The 23,978-nt window shown below is 39.8% G+C and overlaps 2 protein-coding genes across 6 annotated transcripts in view; one reads left to right on the top strand and one right to left on the bottom strand.

Annotated features, from left to right (window-relative positions):
- Nucleotides 1-687: 687 nt before the first annotated feature.
- LOC129236221 (uncharacterized) lies at nucleotides 688-6,628 on the bottom strand. Of its 5 annotated transcripts, none has more exons than XM_054870476.1 (7): nucleotides 6,564-6,628; nucleotides 5,113-5,659; nucleotides 4,755-5,047; nucleotides 4,238-4,689; nucleotides 3,676-4,061; nucleotides 2,897-3,608; nucleotides 688-2,831 (listed from the first exon to the last, which is right to left on the bottom strand). In XM_054870476.1, exons 2-7 carry the CDS (start codon nucleotides 5,613-5,615, stop codon nucleotides 1,182-1,184), a joined length of 3,996 nt encoding a protein of 1,331 aa, XP_054726451.1. In that variant the 5' UTR covers nucleotides 5,616-5,659; nucleotides 6,564-6,628; the 3' UTR covers nucleotides 688-1,181. The 5 variants fall into 5 exon arrangements, with proteins under 5 accessions (XP_054726451.1, XP_054726448.1, XP_054726449.1 ...); XM_054870473.1 differs by lacking the exon at nucleotides 6,564-6,628 and adding an exon at nucleotides 6,227-6,553; XM_054870474.1 differs by lacking the exon at nucleotides 6,564-6,628 and adding an exon at nucleotides 6,255-6,553.
- An 8,189-nt stretch (nucleotides 6,629-14,817) lies between these two features.
- Nucleotides 14,818-23,978, top strand: part of LOC129236220 (phosphoinositide 3-kinase adapter protein 1) — a 203,293-nt gene continuing 194,132 nt past the window's right edge. The window contains exon 1 of the mRNA XM_054870472.1: nucleotides 14,818-15,273. The gene's annotated coding sequence lies outside the window, so the exon portion shown is untranslated. The remainder of the gene's footprint in view (nucleotides 15,274-23,978) is intronic.

The following is a 23,978-nucleotide window of genomic DNA, read 5'->3' as shown; positions in this document are numbered from 1 at the left end:
CCAACAAGCCGCAGATGCTCCCTGTAATGGAGCACAACAAACTGCTCGGCAAGCAGTTCCTGTTAGGGTGCTACAGTAGTTTTCACCCTTGCAGACACTTACTTGAGCCAAGGCCGCCCCCCAGGCACGTCAGAAGACATCTCTTCAATTACCCCAACGATATCCAGGACAAAATTAATCGACAACTACTGGTCCGGACAGTCTTTAAACAGATTATTAACGACATTCATCGGGAGACACTCACCATCTTCTTAAGCTCCCGATCCCCGAATGCCGTTATCGGAGTGCAATCACCACCCATAGCAGATGAAGAGCTCCAACTACCCCGAGAGACCCGCGTAACCTTGGCACAATTACGTTCTGGATATTGTAGCAGGTTAAACTCCTACTTATCCAGAATATACCCCGACATGCCGAACATATGTCCGGCATGTGAAGGCATCCCGCACGACACTAACCACCTTTTCACATACCCTTTAAAACCTACTTATCTAACCCCCTCTCCCTCTGGACCCAACCTGTAGAAACAGCAAGTTTCCTGGGCCTTACCGTTAGATGAGCTAGACGAAGATGACCGGTGAACTACATAACACTGACAGGGTTAAGTATGCTGCTACAACAACAACAACATCAAGATATCACTAATTAAATGCAGCCTTACAGGTGTGGGTCGGTAGACAAACAAGATTTGCTTTATTTCTTGAAAGAACATTTCAACTGTTTATTTTTCAAATATTATTAGCCATTTTAGGTTTCAGAGTTTGCTTTCGCGCTATTTTACATACATACATATATGTATTTTGTATATATAAAAATTTATATAATAAAGTGTGTTTAAGTGTAAGTAAGGTAGGTGTGGGACTTTTGTTTTGCTAACTACAAACTACATTACGGTATTTTAACTCTATTTTACGTGGTAGTAATAGCTTAGTTACACATAGATAATTCTATAAAATCTCTTTAAATACTTTTCATACCAAATGAAGAAATTAAATTAGCAGCTCTTACTTACTAACTAAAGTTGCTTTAAAAATACAGTTGGAGATAGGTTATTAGGCAAATGAAAATCATTTGGACATTGGGGCAAAGTCAAACACAACAGTAACAACCCATTGGCACACCGTTCCATCCTGGATTCAATCGGTATCATTATATATGAGTATATTGAGCACTCGGAAGCCTTATATGTGAATAGGCACATGATCCAGCAGCTGTGCGCGGTCTGGAAAGACGGCTGAACACATCTCGCACTCGAAATAACGTTGTTTGCGTTCGGGCTGCGCTGCAGCCGCTGGTGCAGTGGATGATGAGGCTGATACCGCTGTGGTGGCCGCAACCGAAGTGACGCCATCAGTCGGCGACAGTGAAGAGAAGGATGAATCGTTGTTGGTCGTAAGTGAGCCGCTGCCATTTGATTTGGAGAAACCATCTATGCTATAGGAGGAAGAATATATGGGGGTTCTTTGGCTATTCATGGAACTTTCGCGTTTCTCCCTTCTGTTGTTCCTGGCTTTTCTATTCTTCGAACTGCTGCCACTACTACTCTCGGTTGGCGTACTACGCTTTTGTGCACGCGACGCACCATTCACTGGCAAATCAGGCTCAAACTCGAGGTATTTTCGATTCATAGTGCCGGTACGATTGCGCACAGTGCGTGTGTGGCGGCGTTCGTTGCTGCTGCCGCTGGCGCTACCACTACTTACACCCACGCCAGCAGTGGCGCTGGCACCAACCACAATCTCGCGCAGATCTGGCGATGTTGGTTCGATTTTAATCATATTATGTTGCTCTTCTTCGAGGAATTGCGTGGATGATTCACTAATGAAGCGGTGCCGCTCGGTGCGATCGCATTTAATAGGTGAACGCAGAATATCTTCCAGATCGTTAACTATGCTGGGATTGAATTTCTCATAGGCTTCTTTGCGCAGCATAGCGGTGCCACCAAGAAAATGTGTGTCATACAGATCGATATTCCGTGACGAGCTCGTGCGATGTGTGCTGTAGTGTGTACGCTGCTGGTGATGCTGCTGATGTTGGTAATTTTCGGCACCTTCTTCCTTGATGCGTGGCGGGCTCGAGCTGATCTGTTTGGGCAACTCAGTGGCTGGTGAAATGATTTCGTAGTCATCAACAATTGTTGTGGATGGGCGCAACAAATCCAGGCCGCTATTTTCTTTTTGGGTAACAATCGCCTTAGAACGTTTACGCCCACCTTCATTACTGCCGGCAGGCCACTTCTCGGTATGAATCATGCGCGGACGCGTTACTTTGGATGACGAAGTTTTTTCAGGTCGCTTGCGCTCTCTGTTTGCGCTATAGTTCTTGTTAATCTGTACTTCCTGCGTGCGCTGCGAGCCACCACTATTCAGCTCGCCACCCGATCTGTACCGCGACCTGCGTTCCTCGGTATCCGCATGTGAAGACCCCACCACGAGCGTGTCGATGCTTTGCAAAGTGTTTTCTAAATTCGATAGCAAGGAGTTGGAGTTGATGAGCTTCGTTTGCCATAATGTGTCCGAGTTGCTGCCAGTTGATTTATAGCGCGGCTTTCTAGACCGTTCCATAAGTAGGTCATTATCAGGCAAAATGACTTCGTTCATCAACGATTTATCAGCGCTGCTTTTGGCTTTACCACGCTTTGCTTTTGAAGTTGACTTGGCAGCAGCGGGGGGATCTGCAATGCCTAACAGATCATCCACATTGTCCATATCAAGGTCCATATCTGAGATTTCAATGTCACTGCCATTGGCATTTTGCTGACTCTCACTGCGTAAGCGCGCGATTTCGTGCGGTTTCAGCTTTCGTCGCCGTTTGTACTTACGTGGGCCGGTCTAAAATAAAATATGATTATTTAAATATTTCGTGTTTACACTTTTCTAATTCAGGTATGTCTTACCACCGGCTGTCGCTGCATAGCCGTATTCATATCGCTATGTTGTATTAGATGCTGCACCAGATCACTTGAGGACGACATCTCCATGGAGCAAACTGTGCAGTAGTAAGTGTTGCGTTTCGCATCCAAACCCGAGTGATGTGATCGTATATGTTCGCGTAGCACCACACGCTGGTTGAATGCACGCGAGCACACTGAGCAGGCGTAGGGTTTCTCGCCCGTGTGAATGCGTTCGTGTTTGCGCAGCGTTCCGCCATCGGCGAAAGCCTTCCAACAGAAACGACAACCGTATGGCCTTTCGCCGGTGTGTATACGTACATGTATTTGTTGCGAGCTCCGTGAACCAAACGTTTTGCCGCACTCATGACATGGAAACATTTTGCCCGAAGAGTTAGTATGCGAGTGGCGGTGATTGGAGAGACTGCGTCCATCAGGAAACTCTTCATGGCAGACATCACACATCACAGACTTGTCGCGATGAGAGGCCATATGTCGTTTCAAACGCGCTTTATTGTGGAAGTTTTTGCCACATTTTGAACAAGAGTGGCATTTTTCGCGTGAATGATCCCATGCGTGTTTTATTAAAGCCTTGCGATCGCGGCACTCCTTGCCACAGAGGATGCACGAGTTGGCTGTCATATCGTGTGGGTGTAGAGTCTGCAAGTGACGCTTGATTGTGAGCTCCTCAAAAAACGTTTCGCCACATAGAACACATCTGTGCAATTGGAGTAGAAATTGTGAGATTTCTTAGTAAATTATCTATCATACAAAAATTCACATACTTAAATGGTGGATAACGCGCATGTATTTCTGCGTGTGCCAATAGATCCAACGCTTCGGCAAATGTTTCGCCACAAGTGTTGCAACAATGTCGATCTTTGTCATTCTCCATGTCAGCTTCAGTTCTGGTTTTTATGTGTGTTTTGGAGTGTCTGCGAAGCAAATCTTCGCGGTGAAAAGACATGCCACATTCGCTGCAGTAGAATTCGCCATGCAAACGCTCTGATTCCGATTCACTTTGCGTGTCCTCCCCTTCCGCTTCATCTGGATCATACTCTGAATTGCTGTCTTCGAACTGATGTGTTTTCAAGTGTTCCTGGAGATTGGCTGCATCCCAAAACATCTCATTACACTGACTGCACTCATGCGGCTGATCGTCACGATGATTCTAAATAATAAAAAAATGCATTTTAATTGTGTGAATTTACTGAGTTTCACTACAAACACAAAGATATATATGCATCAGATATGAAACACAATCACTCCACTTGTAACATACATTTTATCTGTGCATTGACTTCTTGCAAGAATGCCTCATTCTGTTAAGCGTTTTACTACTCTCACCTTTGTATGTGCGAGCAATGCCTTCTCGCGCGCAAATGCCAAACCGCATTGTTGGCAGACAAACGGTTTACTCTCATCGATAACAGGAAATCTCTCTTGAGGTGTTGGCGATTGGTTTTGGCTGAACTTTACCACAGCAGTGGAGGCTTGAAGTTGCTGGCAGTCTTCGTAAGCGGCAGCAGTTATGTTCGCATTTACCGCCTCTTCCAGATCATTTGGCAGAGGTTCATTCAGCACATAGCTTTCTTCTTTTGGCTTTAACCGACTAATACGTCCGCGTCCTACTGTCGTCGAAGTTGAGGTAGATGAGCTGTTACCGCTAGCATTATGCGGTTTGCGCACAGATTTTACGCTGCGTTGCAATGAATTAATTTGTGTGGTCCAATCCTGTTCGTAGTAATGATCAATAGGCTGCCGTGCTTGTTGTTGTTCCTGTTCCACAAAATTCATAACTACGGAGTACGGAAATACGGAAATAAAGTATTATTTTATCTGTTGAGCTAAACAAGTTACTCACATTCTGCATCCATTTCAGGATCTGGTGCGTCGGCATGTTCTTTTAAATGATTTATCAAATCAGACCGACGAAAAAAGCGTGACTCGCACAATTTGCACAGATGTGGTCTATCATTCTGGTGTGCAACAATGTGATTCATCAAACTTGTCTTCTTACGAAAGCGTCTGCTGCAAAAATCACATGGGTAGGGCCGGAGAGCTGTGTATTCATCCTGCACAGTGGGTAGGGGTACTTCCATATCAAGCATAACCTGCGAACCAGAACAAATTATCTGATCTGCTGGTATTTCCACACTACAAGTAAAATTTGAAGTATTTTTTTTTTAATGTGTTTTGGTACAAATAGCACTGCTACCTACCGTTCCTCGCCCTGATGTTGTACCCAGTCATCTGTTATCACTTCTTCGGTTACCATTTGTGGCGTATTGTCGACATAATTTTCACCAAATCCCCCACCGGTATCTTCCTGCACATGGGTTAATTCATTGGAAGCTAAAACTGCCGCCGCTGCTTGTTGCAATGCCTCTGCACAATCAATGCCAGCAGTGGCGGCTACAACAACGGCACCGTTATCGTCAGTAGTGTCACCAATAATCTCCGTTACCATTTGTCCATCGCGTGCCATGAAGATTAAATTTTCAGCCGCTATTTGATCGATATCAACCTCGTTTGGAACATTTCCATCATTATCATCAGCGCCAGAGACTAGGTGATAGGTGGCACGACTTCCACCAACGACACCATTAGCAAGTAGCTCTTCTTCGGATGGAACTTGTGGCTTCACGATCAACTGTCCACCGGCAGTTTTCAAGTCTTCAGGATTTCCTTCTATCCATTGTATTTCAAATGTTTGTCTGTCCATAACTCCGCTCTGATACTAACGCCACTTTAACTTTATTTTAAACTCTGTAATAAATAAAACGTTTCGGTATCAATTTCGCGTTTCACCAAATTTTTAATTATCCAGTCCCCTACTGAGCACTGGACAAAAAATCAACCACGAGACAATACTAAAGTTGCCAATTATTTGAAAACAAAATCCGGTCTCAAACGCAAATCAAACTGGACTCACTAACTTTTCCCATAATCGGAATCCCTAATAGGAATAATCCCGTAATTAAACTCCAGTTATAGATATATTTTTTTTTAAATAATAATATAATGATACTAAGGCATTTATCAAAGTTCTGTTGTTTTACTTTTATTTAAAATTTCTTATGCAATCACAACGGTAGCACTGCACATTCTTCCAGTCGCAGTTATAACACATAGCACAGCCTTATCACACAGTTGTCTCTTTCGCTCACTGCTTTATCGACAATGGCTGCCGATTAATAAACTCGAACTGCATATCATCGGCTACCCGACCCTACCAATCAATTTCCAACCCAATTTAATCGAACAAAAATTCCAATTCCAAACAAAATTTACGAGGTTATGTCCAAATGAGGTTAAGGTGGTTTATTTATTTACACTTTTTACAAGTTCATTTGCCGCTTACTATGCACCGGAGCAATATAACAATCAAACAAGTGAGCACATAACAAATCATTTGCCAGGTGTTAAGACATGGATCGGGCGAAGTCGTACGCGATTACATCACAGCACTAAGATAAAATTCTGAAAAATTACACCAATTCCCTGTATTTAAAGCGAACACTTTCGGAGTTTCACCTTTTCGGTAGCCTAGACGAGTTAAAAAAATTGCGCGCTTATAAGAGTAATATACATAGTATTACTTTGCACTCTGAGCATTGAAACCAATTAAATCTGAATTTTCTCAAGCACACAATGCACACAAATGACCCACCATCTACTCCAATGCAATTTATTGAATACGCCAAAACGGGGCGAACGGTGAATAGTGCTGGCCTACGCTGCCTACTGAAGGTGTAGCAATATTGCCATATCGCACGGCAATAAATATTCCGATAAGAAAATTTCGCGGTTTTTGTGTTTATAATAGACGTGCTCTTTTATGACAGAATGCGAATTTTTACCATACTAGACTAAAAATTTACCTAAATTTTAAATAAGAGTTTTCGTAATTTTTGTGGGGAAATTTTTATTTGTAACTAATTAAGATTGATAAAATTGCAGAGCAAACCACATTTATAACGACTGTTCAACTGAACGTCAAGTCCGCGATATGGTGTCCGTGGTACATACATGGAGTGGTTGCAATAATGTCATCAAGGAAAATATGTCCAGAATTTTGTGTTCTGCAGATAGCTGTAATAGCTGGTACCACCAAACATTGTCGGGCATCACTGCAAAGGATTTTACAAGGATTATGGCTAATATCAGGAAAAAAAAGTTCAAACGGTGCTGGGATAACTTCAACATGAGGCTAGCATAATTGTGTCTGATGATCTAGGCCACGATAAAGCCTGTAACGAGCCTATAACATGTAAACTAGAGAGCATATTTAATAAATAGTTTACACGATTTAGAAATAAGATGACGGAAGATGACTGATCAACATCAAATCTGAACTTGAGAGCATTTCTAAAAATAAGCCAGGTCTGTAGAACAAGTTAAAAGTAATGGCTGGTGGTGTTGTAGCAGCATAAACATTCCCCGTACATATACGGGGAATGCAGCTGAAGTGACAGTCCTTGGCCGGATATACAACCGGGTTACGTAGAACCGACTGTTTGGGAATGTAACGTGGCTGGTACTACCGCTAATCTTGACAATACTGTTGCTGAAGTATTTGACTGAAAAGGCGTACAAGAAATGTAAGCGATTACGTAGCAGCGATTAACGTAAAAAATTATGTGATAACTAACCCCAATAGTTTTTGGAGTTTTGGAAAAGAAAACAAGCGCCGCAATGATGCTGATATTTCGTTAACAATGGCTTGTGAAGACTTCACCGTGAGCTAATTTCATATTATATATACGAAATCTGGGGACCTCGCAACCTAAATAAATAAATAAATAATTGACGCGTGTTTGGCCGAGCTTCTCCTCCTGTTTGTAGTGTGCGACTTGACGTTGTTCCACAAATGTTCCTACAGTTTCAAGCCGACTTCGAACGGCAGAATTTTGAGTGAATTATAAGGACCTTTTTCATGGCAGAAATACACTCGGAGGTTTGCCTGCCGAGGGCCGACAGCTATTAGAAAAAACCTTTTCTATTTTTTGACGTTCATGCACGGAGATTCGAACCTATGCACTTGCGTATGGTAGTCACGCACCAACCATTCAGTTACGGTTGACCGTGCAACGTACAATATGAAAAATAATACTAAAGATGTAGCCATATCTGAATTTGAAGTACGAGTTGATGACGTATTCAACAAATTGACACTTCTAAATGTCAGTAAATGTGCGGAACCTGATAGTATACCTAATAGTTTTCTTAAAACTGAGTAAGGAAGACAGGACCAAATCATCACGTGGCCCAGCCGGCGCAAGCGCTGAATATTGATGCGCTTCACTATGTCCACATCGTTCTAGAGCTCATACAGCTCTTGGTTTATTCGGCGGTAGTAGTTATTGCCAAGAGGACCGAAGATTTTCCGAAGTATCTTCCTCTCGAATACCCCAAGCGGCGGCATCAGTCTGCGACACAACCCATAAAGTAGCACGCGCAAGATGAGTGTTAGTTTTGTCGGACGAAAGAGGTCTCTGCTACTTATTTGCTTGCTCAGTATATAGTAACACCACCAAGTTACCAAGCGTGATTCGTCGGTTCATCTTCGGTTCATACTCTTTTAAAAGTATAGCTGCCTGCTGAAATGCTGGATCCAGAACGCCGTGAATCCTTTCTAGTGGACAGCATATACTTCGTCTTGCCCTTGTTAACCGCCAGACGCTCTCTAGGAGGATGTTTTCGTGTGTAAAAGTCCATGCAAGTGGGGGAAGCCCCTGATCTTCATTCACATGTAGAACAGTCCAGTGGCCAGGACTATTATTCTGCTTACTCGATAAAGATCTATGTACGTGTTTCAGTAGATGACAGACTATCTTTCGCTGAACACATTACCCACATTTCTCTATGAGCATATCGTGCCCTTGGATTCATGTGCAGATGTATAGTAAGCAAGAATTTTAAGAATGGGGAAACACTCCTCAGACTATTTTCTACATTCGAGAACCCAAACTTAAACATTGCCACATTGTTTGCTCCCCATCTGTTCCCCACGGTACATGTTATTAAGAGGAGATGCTGTTCATCGCAGAAATAGAGACGGAGGCTTGCCATTGTCTACCGAGGCGCCACCGCTATTAGAAAAAACCGTTTCTATAATTTGATGTTTTGTGCTCTCAGCAGGTTGCGAACCTTGGCCCAACCGAATGGTACTCTCGCACCAACTCATTCGGCTACAGCAACAACGTTTATACACATTGCATTCCTATCATGCACAATAATAGCGTACCCGGACTGGGATTGATGACGGTTATTTTTTTCAAGCGCGGCCCTTAGCCGCTGATCTAATTCTGGCACGGAAAACTTGGCTTCATAAAAAAACTTTTGCTGTTCGGAGGTGGCATAAAATTATAGGATTTAAGAGTGAGAAAGGTATTATTGAAGTGAAAACTTGTTTAGAATCGTTAGGAGTGATTTGAGACTCGATGAAACGAAAAAGCGACACTACGAAGCGTTATATGTTGATATACGTATATGTGTGTGACTTTCTCAATACAACATTCAATTTAAAAATGTGTAACAATGGCACTGAATCGACAACACGATCAAAAACAACAATTGACGCGGTATTTCAAAGATATGTTGACAACATCGAAACCAAAGCATTTGTATCATATTTTAGCTATCATAAGCCACTCGTATCATTTGTTGAAATTGAAAACATTGAGGATGAATAATAATAAAATGAAGAAAATAAAATATGAACTTTGTAGCAATATTATAATGAACCTATAATTATCCCGCTCCTAATGTTGCTTTTGTCTCATTCTCTCTCAGTTTGTTTTACGGAAGGTTTCACTTAAACACATAAAAAGTCCATCATTTTTGTTGTTTTTTAGCGAAACGGTGCGTTTTTCACCGATTCATATAAAAGGGTTCGCTAGTCTTACGTAGCACATTTTGTTTCTTTCATTTCTATTTGTATAGAGTTTTAAAATATTGACATCTAGACACTGAGAAAACCCTACCGATTATATTGCCAGTTGTTGCTTTCCAATGGCGTATTACTTTTGATTAGATTGTTAATTTAAATTCAGTATAGGTTTAATGTATTTAATAATGCGTTCATATATGCATTAATCACTTATAAATCCACCAAATTAATCTACCCGTTCATATATGGCAGATTACCTGCAAAATTGCTAATCAGCGGTCAATACGTCTTTGAGAGATTTTTCTTCATAGAAATTATTTTGGTGGAATATTTCGGTGTATTTGGTTTCTTTAATTATTATTAACGATATGAAGAAAATACAAGAAGAAAGAATAGCTAATTTAATTGCGTAATTAATTGGCTGCTAATAATAAAAAATTGGAGGCAGGGCCGTAGAGAGCATATCCGGGCCCCGGTCGAAAATTGCAAATGTGGGCCCTTTCCAATAATGTCTAATTCATATAAATACGTATAATCTCGAGTTCGGGCCCAGGGGAAAAAGTACCCGATAGTACCCTCGTCGGGCCTGGTTGGAGGGAATCTGTAGGCGACGTAACTATAATAAGTGATAAGAGGACAAAACGTTTATGGACATACGCTTTTTTCTGTAAAATGAATCCCTATTTAACAAAAATTTTATTAGAATTATGTTTACAAACCTGTTTTCTTTGCCGGCACCCATTTCATTTCGTTTTTATTTTGATGTTTCTCCTTACATTCGTAATAATAATTATCGATAACACAGAAAACACAGGGTTGTATGTCGAAAAGAATCGTTATTATCTAGGATTATTTTATAATCTCAGATTTTGGGAGAGAAATTTTGTATGGGAAATCACGCTTTTTAATTACCGATTTTGAGTTAAGCTCGAAAAAGTAGATCATCCACTCATATGTGAACGTATTATAAAGAGCTCTTCTAATCGCCATTTCCCCGCTCGCTATGCCTATGCTCGATTAACTTCACGAAAATTGGCATGCGAAAGCAATAACAAAGTTATCGAGTAAGATTCGCCACTAGCGAGTATGACTATAGCTCATTAGACTGGTATACCGCACTGCCTTACCGGCACATGTAATTTTTGAGGCAGCTCTCTTCCCGCATTGCCGACATATGTTCATTTGTACCAGTTGCTTCATCTATTCGCCACTTGCTAACTCTTGGCGAAAAGAAGAGGCCTAATAATGTCCACAAATATCGCACTTTTCCAGGAAATGGTGTCGATAACAAAGTTCTGATGGTTCTTGTCTTGGGTTTGTGGCAGGAGGTGTGAAGTGTAAAGGCTAGAAAATACATAAATTATAATATTTGAAACATTCACCTTGGTACAAATCAGGCACCTGAAGTGATGAGTTTTTGTTTTTATTATAAGGCAAATAAGCACACTTGGAATCTAATACAGCGGCTTGAATTTATACTTGACAAACAGTGTTTAAAAATCATAATAAATACGTTCAAGTTATAAAAGGTGAATATAGAGAAATAAAGAGTTTAATTAGTACGAAAAGTAAATATGCGGTCCTTGAATGAGGCAAATATTCATCTAATGAAATTTTCACACGTGTCGCAAGGAAGGCCTGTACCTTTTGGTACAGATCTTGTTTCTCCTTCTCTAAAAACACATCACATGAAATATCTCCTATTCTCTGGTCGTTAGAGGATTTTCTTAAAATGTAATAAATCGTATATAGTCCAATTTAATTCTTGTTTACTCTGTCTATTTCTGGCCTTTATATTGGATAATGGTTCTGTGTGTAGAAGTCCACGCAAGTGGGCAAAGTACCTGATTGCCTTTCCCTTGGGAGTGGCCAGGACATTTATGTTGCATTCGGTCCTCTGGACTTCGCCCAAGTATACTCTAGATAGCTTCCGAACATCCATTTGGGAGCGAGCTAATGTGAAAAGGCGAATTAATCCAGGATATCTGGTTTTGCGCTGGGTTTGGGATACGGATACTGATGACGACCACTGTGAACGAACTAAAGATTACGGTTTGAAGGCTTGCACCTAGAATGTCCGGTCCCTTAGTGAGGAAGGTGCTTCTGCCCAGCTGGTTGATACCCTCGTGAGAGCATAGGCTACCATCACTGCCATTTAAGAGATATGATGGACGCGGTAAGGCAAGAAGATCATTTTATTTTGCGACGTCTACAACAGCTACCATGTAAAGGAGCGCAAATTTGGTGTTGGATTTATTGTGGGAGAGAGACTTCATCGCCAAGTACTTTCGTTCACTCCAGTGAACGAGGGTCTCGCAATAAACTGCATCAAAGTGAAATTCTTTAACCTTTCGCTCATTTGCGCCCACGACGGAAGAAAAGGACGATGTTGCCAAAGATTACTTCTATGAGCGCTGCCCCCGCCACGATACAAAAATTGTATTTGGCGACTTCAATGCCAGGATGTGCAAGAAGGAAATTTTTGGTCTCACAGTTGGAAAATTCAGCCTGCAAAACGAAATATACGGTAACGGACAGAGGCTGATCGACTTCACCGGGTCTCGAAACATGGTAGGCAAAAAAATACACCAAAAACGCGCAACTAGATCGATTATGTTGCGATAGATGGAAGACACGCTTCTAGTGTTTTAGATGTACTCCTACGTACGATCCGAGACCCAATATTAACTCGGATCATTACCTTGTTGAGGCCAAATTACGCACACGCCTTTGTGTAGCAAAAAACTTACATCTGACTACACAAAGAATGTCCGACATCAAAAAGTTGCAATCGCAACAGACAGCCAGGAGACTCGCCATTCGTCTCTCACTTCTGTTCTTCTCAGAGAGTACTGCCTAACAATCTAGCATGTACGAGCAATGGATCAACATTTTTCCTTCTTTACGTACCGCAGCCGAAGAAGTAGTAGAATTTCGGCGAGCCCGAAAAAACAATTGGTACGACGAGGAATGTCATGCTGCCGCAGGAAGAAAAGATGCTGCCTATAGAGCCACGCTGCGATCGGGCACAACGCGAGCCATGTGGGATCGCTACCGGGAGCTAAGAAAGGAAAAGAGACGTATTATCTGAAAGGAGAAACGAGAGCCCGAAATACATAAGTGGGAGGAGCTGAGATGCTGGCCAATAGGAAAAACGCCCGAAAATTCTACCAGTCAGTGCGACGGCTTACAGAAGGTTTCAACACCGAGGCGTATTCCTCTAATAACAAAGACGGCGATCTGGTGACTGACAACCAGAGCTTAATTAAATTACGAAAGGAACACTTCCCAGACTTGTTAAACAGTGACAGCTGTGCATGTCACAGAGAAAGTGAAGATCCCGATACCCCAATCGTTGACGACAGAACTGTTGTTCCACTACCCGCACGTAACGAGGTAAGAAAGCGATAACGTGGCTAAAGAACAACAAAGCCGCGGGCGCCCATGGACTGCCGACTAAGCTATTCAAACATGGCGGCGACGAGTTGGTAAAGTGCATGTATCAGCTTCTATGCAAAATATGGTCGGATGAAAGCATGCCTGCCGATTGGAATTTAAGTGTGCTCTGCCCAATCCGCAAGTCCAGGTGATCCTGCAATCTGTGCCAATTATCGCGGGACTTGTCTTCTAAATAACGCCTACAAGGTACTTCCAGATGCAGAGGAAGGCCTCCTCTGGGTTGGAAAGATCAGCTGGAGAAGGACTTGGCTTCACTTGGAGTAAGCAACTGGCGCCGGTTGCTTTTGTGCTTTTTGATTATTGCGCCAATCAGGCGCTTTCATTTGAGAGCCATGTTGTATATTTTCTCGAAGCTACTTAGCAATTCGTAATATTTTCATAAAAAAATTGTTTTCAATCCCGTTAAAAAATATTTTAAATACTTTTAATTAATTTAAATAAATGTTATACATTTTCCAAGACTTTCTGTGGGATCACATATTGTAATATTTCACTTTTAACTTGACGCGCTTTTGATAATACATCTTACTTGGCTTAGGCAGTCTTTGCTTTTAGATCAATAAAACCTAGTAATCTGTAATCTTGTGCTACATACATATATATATATATATAAATATTGCTTTATATCTAGAAAATGCTAAGCTACTTCACATTTTTACATCCATAGATACATAAATACCTTAAGAACTACTTCACTTATTCCCATATTTTCACATGGAATTGATAAACTCCGCTGACCTCAACTTACACAAACGATAAAGTTATTTGAAAAACATTTTCGCTCTACACAAATCACCTCTTTGTTCTTCCGCTTTGATGCAAAAGAATGCGGTCAACTCCAAATGCCGTTGCCGCAAGAATTAGGAGCGATGACGACTTTCGCACATTGTACGATATTTCGCATATGCGCATACCTCGATGGATAGTGAGTGCAATGCCACAAGAAGCCGCTGCTGGTGCAACTTGCAAATGTGTATGTATGTATGTATGTACGCATATAGCACATCAGCAACATCTTTGCAATTTATCTGCTCATCCGAAGGAAGAAGAGCACAACACTTTAACAATAGCATATCACACTCTCAACGAGCCAACAATACACATGCGACAGCATGGCCGAATGAGTAATCGTGCAAAAGGCGCGCGCGATGAGAGTACGCCATTGTCAGCGCCATATTGAGATAGCGATCGCAAACCGCTCAAAGACGGTGGCAAACAGTAGTTCATGAGCAACGTAAGTTGGCACGGCCGTCGAAAAAGCAGAGGCCAATTTGAATCGACGAAACCGAGCGTCGTAAACATACCGAATACAAATTCATATCGAAATGACAACAACAACAAAAAACACACACATAGCGGGCGCAAAACGGGCGGCATAGAAAAATTAAATGGGTACGTAGATATAAACTGAGACCCGGCATGAGAAGTGAGATGGGTGGCAGAAAGGTGTTTTGTTAGCTATTTACGTATGTATGTATGTAGCTGGCTGGGCTGTGCAAGCTAGTGAGCGCCCCAAAAAGCATTCTCATAGCGGGCGCTCGCTCTGAAACTTATTTCGCCTACATTGAGGAGCGTAGCGGCGCTGAGCTATTTTCATTTTCGTTTTGGTAACGAGTAAACAGTTCGGCGTGGAACAGTTTTGTGCTAGTGGCGGGCGTGATTGAATTCTGATTTAATGAAATTGATTTAAAGTACGTACGAGTATGTAGCGAAAATATTTTCGGACGTTTTCGGAATAATTAAAAACGAAATAAGTGACCACAAAAACAAGTGCATAGTGCAGAAAAGAGTTCTCGCAGGCGGAAAGGGAGTCCCGTTAATTTTTTTTTTTTCGTGCTAGTTGGTGTGGAAATCTGTGGTGCTTACGGGATCAAAGAATCAAAAATGAAAATATAACAAAAACAAAAAAACAAAAATACATAAAACAAATACAGTGCATTTGTAGTTCAAAAGCAGAAGGGAGCGGAAAGAAATATAAACCTTTGCAGCAGAAATGTAATGAGTTTTTCCTAAGAGTAAACAAAAAAAGGTGCGTATTTATTTGTCAGAAAATTAAACTGAAAAAAGGTATTTATAACTTATAATGAATTAAAAGGAGCTGAATAAGTTAAAATGAGGAATACCTCTGTGAATGTATTAAAAAATAATCACTGAAAAAATAATAATATTGCAGGGGACATGCAAAAGATCAGACCAAGCTTCCGTTGGAATTTTGTGGTACTTGTTGTTGTTGTTGTGAAAATATAGGATTCTGCAGATTTATGACTGTCATAAGCAACAGAAAGTATTTATTTTTTGTTTTTGCAATTAATTAAATTTCGATTCAGGACCTACTGCTGGTAGATCCTCCATATCCACTCTCAACGGGGGTGGAAAAGGTCCCAAACTTTTATGAAAAATTAAGCTTTTTAAACAAAGCGTTTTTATTTGTCTTTCTACGATATGAAATTAATACAATTTTTTTTTTCAACTAATAATTTTGCAGTAACTTTATTGAAAATTCGCTTGGCCTTTGAACTTATTGAGCCTGTAAACAACAAGTTTGTAAATAGGTAGTTGATACTGGGGTGCATAATAACGTTATTTTTATAATTAACAAATTAAATTTGGTTTTTGCTGAAGTAATTGATATTATCAATGTTAAGTGTGTAACAAAAATAAATTGTTTCAATAATTATACAAAAAAAATTATTAAAAAATATTTAACCATGATGGAAAATAAATAAACGTGATAAAAAATAAATTGCTTCAATAATTATAAAAAAACAAAAATATAAAAAAATATTTAACCGTCACAAAATATTATGAATAATAAAAATATTGTGAAAAACTATTGTTTCAGCTGTTTAAATAAATTGCTTATCAAAATAAATAATATTACGTAGTATATAACTGCGCATATTCTCAAAAACCAAAAAAAAAAAAAAAACAACTACACACCGAGATTCATTTTGAAATTTTGCTTTGATTTCAATGAAACACAATTTTTAAAGTTAATAATTTTTGTTGATTATTGAAGCAAAATGATTTAAATTTTTCGGAACAACAAATGAGGTTAGTTAAAGTGGTGACTATTCCAGAATTCAACTAGCACTTCTGCGCCATTTTGTTGCCACAACCTCGTTACCTAGGTTGTTGAGACTGCGAGAGTGTTCGTTGTGAGGGATGTCCATTTTGGCTACTTGTTCTCCGACAGACCCAAAGCCAGTTATGACTGCCGTTAGTCTCCAGGCGTCGTTTCATGTTCATCAATGTGGAGGTTTGCTTAAGATTGTAGGTGGGCCATAACATTCTACTAATTTTGCATTTCGTCTGGTCTCTCCATCTACATTCCGCGATTCGGAGGTATTTTAAGGAAATTGCACTCTTGACTCCACTAGGTCCAGTGTGAATACCAATTCTGCAATTTCGTCATGGCAGATCCCCCTCTTGCCAGTTCATCTACTTTTTCGTTACATTCAAATGAGGTAGTTTTTGAACAACATTTTGTGGAACTAATTCACTCGCAGTCTTTAAAAGATTGGGTACCGATTTTCACCGATGGCTCAAGTACTGACCATAGCACGCGAAGGCCTAATATCCGATAGTTGGCTGACTCCATATAGCTCAATCATTTTTTGTCGAGGCCTTGACTATACTACAAGCGTCAAAATGTGCAACAAATAATAAGGGAAAATTCCTAATATGTACAGACAGCCGTCAATATGTCTAGCGCTAAAAATATCTTTAGTATTAATCAGTTCGTTTGTCGAATCAGGTATAAATTAATAAAATATCCTAAAAAAATAAAGCTTCTATGTATACCTAGCCAAATAGGCATCCCTGGAAATGCGAAAGCCGATTCAGCAGCCAAAAATACATATTCCTACCACTCGATTATTTTCGGTATAATCTCTTCGAATGACATTCTTAAAATTATCAACCTTCATTCTTCCCCACTTGAAAAAGGTTGAATGGTCCCAATTGAATTATCCGTGCACCCCTCTAAGTCCTGATTGTAAAAAACTCTATTCGGAACTTCCCTTTCCAAACACCAAATCACAACTTTCATACTAAACGAACACATGAATACCTTCATGCCATACTTTGCTAAACTCGGTCAAAATCACGTTAGCGGTTGTCGCGCCCATCCAGAAGGGGTATATGTATATTGTCAAGCGATTGGTTCTGATCTCTACTTTCAATAATGCTTTGAACTTTTAACAAAACTACTTAAGTTGACGTAAGACTTTCTACCCAGCGAACACGAAACTTCTGAGTTCTAATCTTATTTTGAAATTAAAAATCATTTCAAGTCTTGATTTAAGAATACGTCCTAATAAAATATGTATAAAAATATTATTTATTTTATATTTATATTATCAATTTAAAAGCAAACCTTTATAATGTCTGTTGTTGTTGTTGTATCAGTAATAGAAACCCGTCAGTGTAGGGTATATCACCGGTCGTCTTCGTCTGGCTCATCTAAAGGTAAGCCCAGGAAACATACTGTTTCGAAAGGTTTAGTCCAGAGGGAGGGGGTTAGATGGGTAGGTTTTAAAGGGCATGTAAAAAGGTGGTTAGTGTCGTGCGGGATGCCTTCACATGCCGGACATATGTTCGGGTCAATTCTGGATAGTAGGAGTTTAACCTGCTACAGTATCCAGAACGTAATTGTGCCAGAGTTACGCGGGTCTCACGCGGAAGCTGGAGCGCTTCATCTGCTGTAGGTGGTGGTTGGACTCTGATTACGATACATTCGATGAACGGAGCTTAAGAAGGTCGTAACGGTCTCCCGGTGAATGTCGTTTAATGTCTGTCTAAAAACTGTCTGGCCCAGCAGATGTATATTAGTTTTGTCCTAGATCTCGTCGGCGTAGTTTAAAAGGTGTCTCCTGATGTGCCTGGGAGGCAGCTCTGGCTCAAGCAGGTGTCTGCAAGGGTGAAAACTACTGTAGCACCCTAACAGGAACTGTTCGCTGAGCAGTTTGTTGTGCTCCATTACAGGGAGCATCTGTGTCTCATTGTGAAGGTGTTGAAGGGGGGCATCAGGAGGCAACCCATCGCTGTCCGAATGGCAGTGTTTTGGCATGTCTGAAGCTTTATCCACTGCGTGCCACTGGTTCCAATCGACCAGACAGGCGCAGCATAGTATAGAACCGACCGGCCGATTGCCTTAAATGTCGATAGCAGCAATTCTTAGTCTTTGCTCCAAGTGCTGCCAGCAAGTTATTTGAGGACCTTGTTCCGATTTTGGACTTTAGTGGCAATTGCAGTTGTGTTCGCAGAGAAGGAGAGCAAACTGTTGAAGGTTACACCCACAATTTTGGGATTGCTTACCGTCGGAATTAGTGTGCCATCGACTTTTACCTTGAGAGGCAGTTGGACCTCCTTTGTCCAGAGGGTCCCTGTGGACTTAGTGAGGAAAAGGTGGAGATTCCTCGAAGTGAAAAAGCGAGAAAAGTCGGTGAGGTAGTTGTTCACTTTGGAGCACAGGCCATCGGTGTCATTGCCTGAAGCCATTATTGTGCAGTCGTCAGCGTATGACACCAGGGAGACTTCCTCTGGTGGCTGGCGAAGTTTCGAGATATAGAAGTTGAACGGCAAGGGCGAAGGGACACCACCCTGCGGTACACCTTGCTTGATCTTCCCGTGTTTTGATGTTTGGTCTCGAAAAATCATTGACGAGTGACGACCGCTCAGATAGTTGGCGGACCACCTCTTCAGCTCTGGCGGGAGTGTCGACTGATAAATATTATCTAGTAGCGTGGAATGGCTGACAGTGTCGAAAGCCTTCTTCAGGTCCCGCACTACTAGAACAGTCCTCTAACAGGGGCGGTTTTGGTTAAGTCCGCGGTTTATCTGGGCGTTTATGACGGTGAGTGCAGTGGTGGTGCTATTCACTCATCGGAAACCATGCTGATGTGGGGCTGGGGCCAGGTGTTTCGTGAAAAGTGGGAGTAGGAGAGCTTCAAGTGTCTTCACTACTGGGGAAAGGAGAGTTATCGGCCGATAAGATTCCCCTTGGTTAGCGGCTTCCCCAGATTTTAGTAGTGGGACTTCTCCCTGCATTCCCATGGCAGCCGGTTCTACCTCACCGGCATGACTCGGGTTTTTCCCGACCAAGGTCTGCCGCCCCAGTAAACTAGCCCTGTCTATATCACTATATCACTCTAATGTCTGTCTCTAATGTTGCTTTGTCGAAAGATTATAGAGTTGATGGCAAAAGGTGGCGTATGCAGATGGCTGGTCACAAACAGAGGAAGCTTGGTTGCGAAGTTTTGATACGTGCACCATATAATTCCGATCTTGCACCATCAGGATGTAAGGGGTAACACCACTGTAGAAATTTCAAAAAATTGATTTTTTTTTTATAAGCTTAAAAAATTCTTTGAACCTTTTAAAATACAGAACAAAAAGTTTTATACGTTACCGAAGTCTATTTCATAAATATTTTAAGCGTTTAACCAAGCGTTAGTGACTGCTACCTAACGACTTCTCCAAATTTCCAAACTTTAAACGCGTTTTTCTCAAAACACGTTTTCTGAAATTGGCACGCAGCATAACTCAAACAATTTTAAATATTTTTAATTAGGTTTTTCACTACGTCTGTATAATAACCTTCTTATTTTCGATAGATTAATTTAAACGATTGTTATAATTATTTAAGTGCCGTTTTTTTAGTCCAAAATAGAGTTTTTTCCTCAAATGCTTGCTAATTCCACAAAAATAAATATTTTTTAAATCCCCTACGTGTTTCTCTAGCTATTCTTATCTAGATTAAGAAAAAAAATGTTTCTTTGTTCCAGATTAAAATTTGCACCCTCTGTGCTGCGTGCCGAGGAGCTCCTTCAAGAGAAACCACATTACAAAAATGTCTCCAATGCCGCCATTTTGTAAAATTTTTCGATCAAACTTTGTAGTTTTGTATTTTAGTATATAAGTAATAACTTCCCAAATCAGAGTGATTGTTTCCCCTTTCCTTCTATACAAAAAAATTCTTTAAAAATCGTGTTTATTTTACTCGTGTACAGTGGTGTTACCCCTTAAATCTTTTGGTTATCTGCCGAACTATTTGGAATTTGATGGAGTAAAATTGGAATCAATGGAGGTCCACAAAATGCGTTTGAACGGGTTTTTTCGCTCAGAAAGCACTAACGTTCTTCACTGATGGAATAACTGATTTACACCAGATACGAAAAATATTTAGTTTCAAACTAAACTGCTCAGATTTGGCTAACTTAACTTTATGGGCTACCCCATATTGTATTTTTCATCTCAAGAATCATTTTAGTTTCATTAAATTAATAAATTTATTTATTTTCCGTGGTTTTATAGAACATTTTCATACATATTTGAAGCCATGGTGGAAAGAATAATAAGATGGCGCCTATCGTGGTCCCGTTACTTTGCTCTCAGCGAATTTGACAACGAGTTACGTGATTTTATCACCAGTATGGCCAGGTTACCATTTTCGTAACTTGATTTAGCATTTTTGTTTGTTATTTAGTCTCGGAGTTTTAGTTCTTTCTTCATGACATTTTTTTACATTTAAAATGTAATGTTTATAATTTTGTAAAATATACATTTTTTAATAATTAGTTAAATAATTCACTCAGATTTATTAAGCTTTCCTTTTTTTTAACATCTGGCGGCATTGCCCGCGATTGCAGGTGTTGTTGGTGTTCTTCTGCTTTCGGCAGTCAAATCTCTCTACTGCAGTGTTGCCTAGCTTTGGATATAAAAACACACTAAAATGCCCATTTAAAGAAAATAAAACACCAAATTTTTATTGAATCACTTAAAGAACTTTGTATGTGTGACAAATTGTCTTTAGGATGTGCGTTTTTTTTAATAAATGTGTAATGCTTATGTACAATTTAGTTTGTGAGTTTTTTTTTGTTAAGCGAGACTTTTTTGACTTATTTGCTATATTTGAGGTTATGTAACTAGATAAGGTACTCTTTTTGTAAAAATGTCAGTATGGTTTCTTTTGAATTTTCTGGTAATTAGTGGCTTATTTTTGCAATGAATACACCTCTTGATGTCCTATGTCCCACTAAGGATTGACGGCCGGAAGAAACGATTACACCTCTATGGTTTTAATCCGCATTCAATAAATTCAAACGCCTTTTAAAATGTGTAAAAAGGTTTTCAATCTTAAGAAGCGTTGAGAGAGGGACATTTAATATTCGTGAATAGCCTTAAGAGGAGCAACAAATTAAATTCACACTTTCAAAATATCAAATTTTATAAGAACCAACTAATTTTCATTAGCACTAAAATCTTCTCAGAGTGGCCTTTTTTAACCTTCTTTTGTATAATAATACATTTTTTTTAACTTAAAGTGTCGGTAGCTTTAAATTAAAAAAAAAAGAAACAAACACGAAACTTCAAAATTTTCGCTTTTTCTTTATAAAAAAGCACTAAATTTATTGTGAAGAGCAAATGGTTGGCAATACTGCACAACTCAGAAAATCGTGACGTCACGCACTTTCTGATGGGCGCAAACTTCTTTCTATCATTCTTGATTTGCAGAAAACTTCGTTAAATTCGTAAAATTAAAATTGCTCGTATCAGAATGTAATATGTTCTAAAATGTAATGAAAAACACTTTTACATTTAAAGTCAGCGCTTTGACAGACGTGGCATAAAGCGTCAGCTGTCGATCAAAGTCAACTGAACACGTCGTCAAACGCAAAATATAGAATTGCTGAGCAAACTGAGTGGGGATTACTGAAAACAAAATCAAAACCAAAAACAAAAGCACACTAAACAAATGGCAAAAATCCAATCGAAATCACAGAAACAAATTATTGAACTTGCGAAAATAAAATCGGTACCATGAGCAAAGAAAAATCTCAGTACGAAAATCGTCACGCGACACGCATACGCAATGGGAGCCGCACATGCGCAAACACTAAAATCTTTATGTGCCACAAGTGCCTACATACATACGTTCGTGTGAATGTACATTCTTCTAGAAGCAGATAACCAGCCATGCAAGCTCGCATGCAAATGATCTACGAGCCCCGACGGACGATCCACACAGCAAGCGATCTTGCCGCCAATGTCGTTGACGACGCGCTTTTCTCCGCTGGAATGCGAATATGTTTTGTTGTTGTTGTAAATGTACATCGTATTTGCTTAGTTGCAAAACAAATATTTCACTGCTAATGTCTTGTTAATCCACATGTTTTCGTCACCATGAACAATACGCACATCAGCAGCAACAGCAACAAAAGCAACAATTATAAATTCATGGGCAACTATAAAAAAAGAACATTAAAGCAACAAAAAGAAACTTTATTAGCAGCAATTTGCTATAGAGAAGCGCTTTCATATGCGAACTTACATTTTTTAGTTTTTATTTTCGTTTTTCTTTTATTACCTTTTCGTTTGCATTTATCGATTTGGCGACACCTAATTAATATTCCAGTCGTTAACTTGATAATGTGATGCCCAGCGTTCTGGCTGGCAAATTTGCAAGTTTGCTGGTGATACCTAAATTGTTATTGTTGTAATTTATATTATTTTCCTGCTACTTTGCTTTTATTATTTTGCCACAGTTTTGTTTTGTTTGTGTGTTGTTGTTTTTGTTCACATAGCCAACATTGTTTAGCATATCTGTTATTGATTATGCGGGGGTGGCGATAGCGGTGGCATTGAAACAATGCACAGTGGTGAAAAAGGCAATCCTCGGAAGCAATAATTTTTAAACAGAAAATTTTACTTTTCTATGCATAAAACAACAGTGTGTATTATAAAAAAAGAAGTACGTAAATAGAAGTATTGTACATAATGAAGTAAAAAATATAAAACTCGGCTTATAAGCGCCAAAAAATCTCTTCAAGCTACGCAATCTACCAGTGGCCTCATCACATCAGTATCAAACGACTCGGCAGTACGTACAAAAGCAACTTCCAAATAACTAAAAGCGAAATACTTGTACAAGGAGGCGCAAAATTAATCACTTCATCCGAAGACTTATAATTTTTGCAAATGGTCTTGAGTCAATCACACTTGACACTTGTGAAATAGACAGCTGCCGTATACAAACAGCCAAGTACTGGAGGGCCTAAATGTCAACATAAAGATTTCCATAGATCAAAATAATTTTTTTTTATTTAGTAAACAAGTTATTCAAAACAAAGTTGATAACTATTTTTGCGCCATCTTGTACACCACCTTCATAAAACAGTTCCCGGAACAACCGCCAGTTGACGCGTTAAAATTGGATTCAATGATGCAAAATATTAGAAATATTGGGAAACTGTTTCGGTAATGATACTCTGAAAAGATCCGTAGTCCATTGAAGATGATGAACGTAATGACACGCCGTCGATATCGAAAACCCATGGAAACATCAATAAAGTGTTTTTTTTTTATTGCTTCTAAAAAATATTACACCTGTCTATATATGTATATTAACAATAAGTAATTTGTTTTAAAGATATTTGGATATACAGGGGCCGCAATATAACTTTACGGAATTAAAAACGCTATAAAAAAGAAACTACTCAATATTTTTCCAAACTGTTTTTTTTTTTGAACTTCATTCATATGGCTGCCTCGGCTAGCCATGCACCATCCCATACGATCGGTTCAATTTTTCAACACAGTTTCGATTGTAGGAGGCTGTATTTCAGCTATGACATCGCGCATGTTGGTCTTTAGTGCATCAATTGTTGCTGGTTTGTTGGCATAACACTGGTCTTTGACGGCACCCCAAAGATAATAGTACGCACGGTTTTT

Source organism: Anastrepha obliqua, chromosome 1 (assembly GCF_027943255.1).
Source record: "Anastrepha obliqua isolate idAnaObli1 chromosome 1, idAnaObli1_1.0, whole genome shotgun sequence".
Taxonomy (NCBI): domain Eukaryota; kingdom Metazoa; phylum Arthropoda; class Insecta; order Diptera; family Tephritidae; genus Anastrepha; species Anastrepha obliqua.
Note: the sequence above shows the minus strand (reverse complement) of the source record. Positions and strands in the feature narration are given on the sequence as shown.

Bases quoted from the DNA above. Each gene is read 5' to 3' on its own strand.
- LOC129236221 (XM_054870476.1), bottom strand. From the start codon at position 5,615: ATGGACAGACAAACATTTGAAATACAATGGATAGAAGGAAATCCTGAA. The intron at 5,048-5,112 runs GTAGGTAGCAGT...TTTTACTTGTAG, and splicing joins CAACATCAGGGCGAGGAACG to TGTGGAAATACCAGCAGATC. The intron at 4,062-4,237 runs GTGAGAGTAGTA...TTTATTATTTAG, and splicing joins CATTGCTCGCACATACAAAG to AATCATCGTGACGATCAGCC.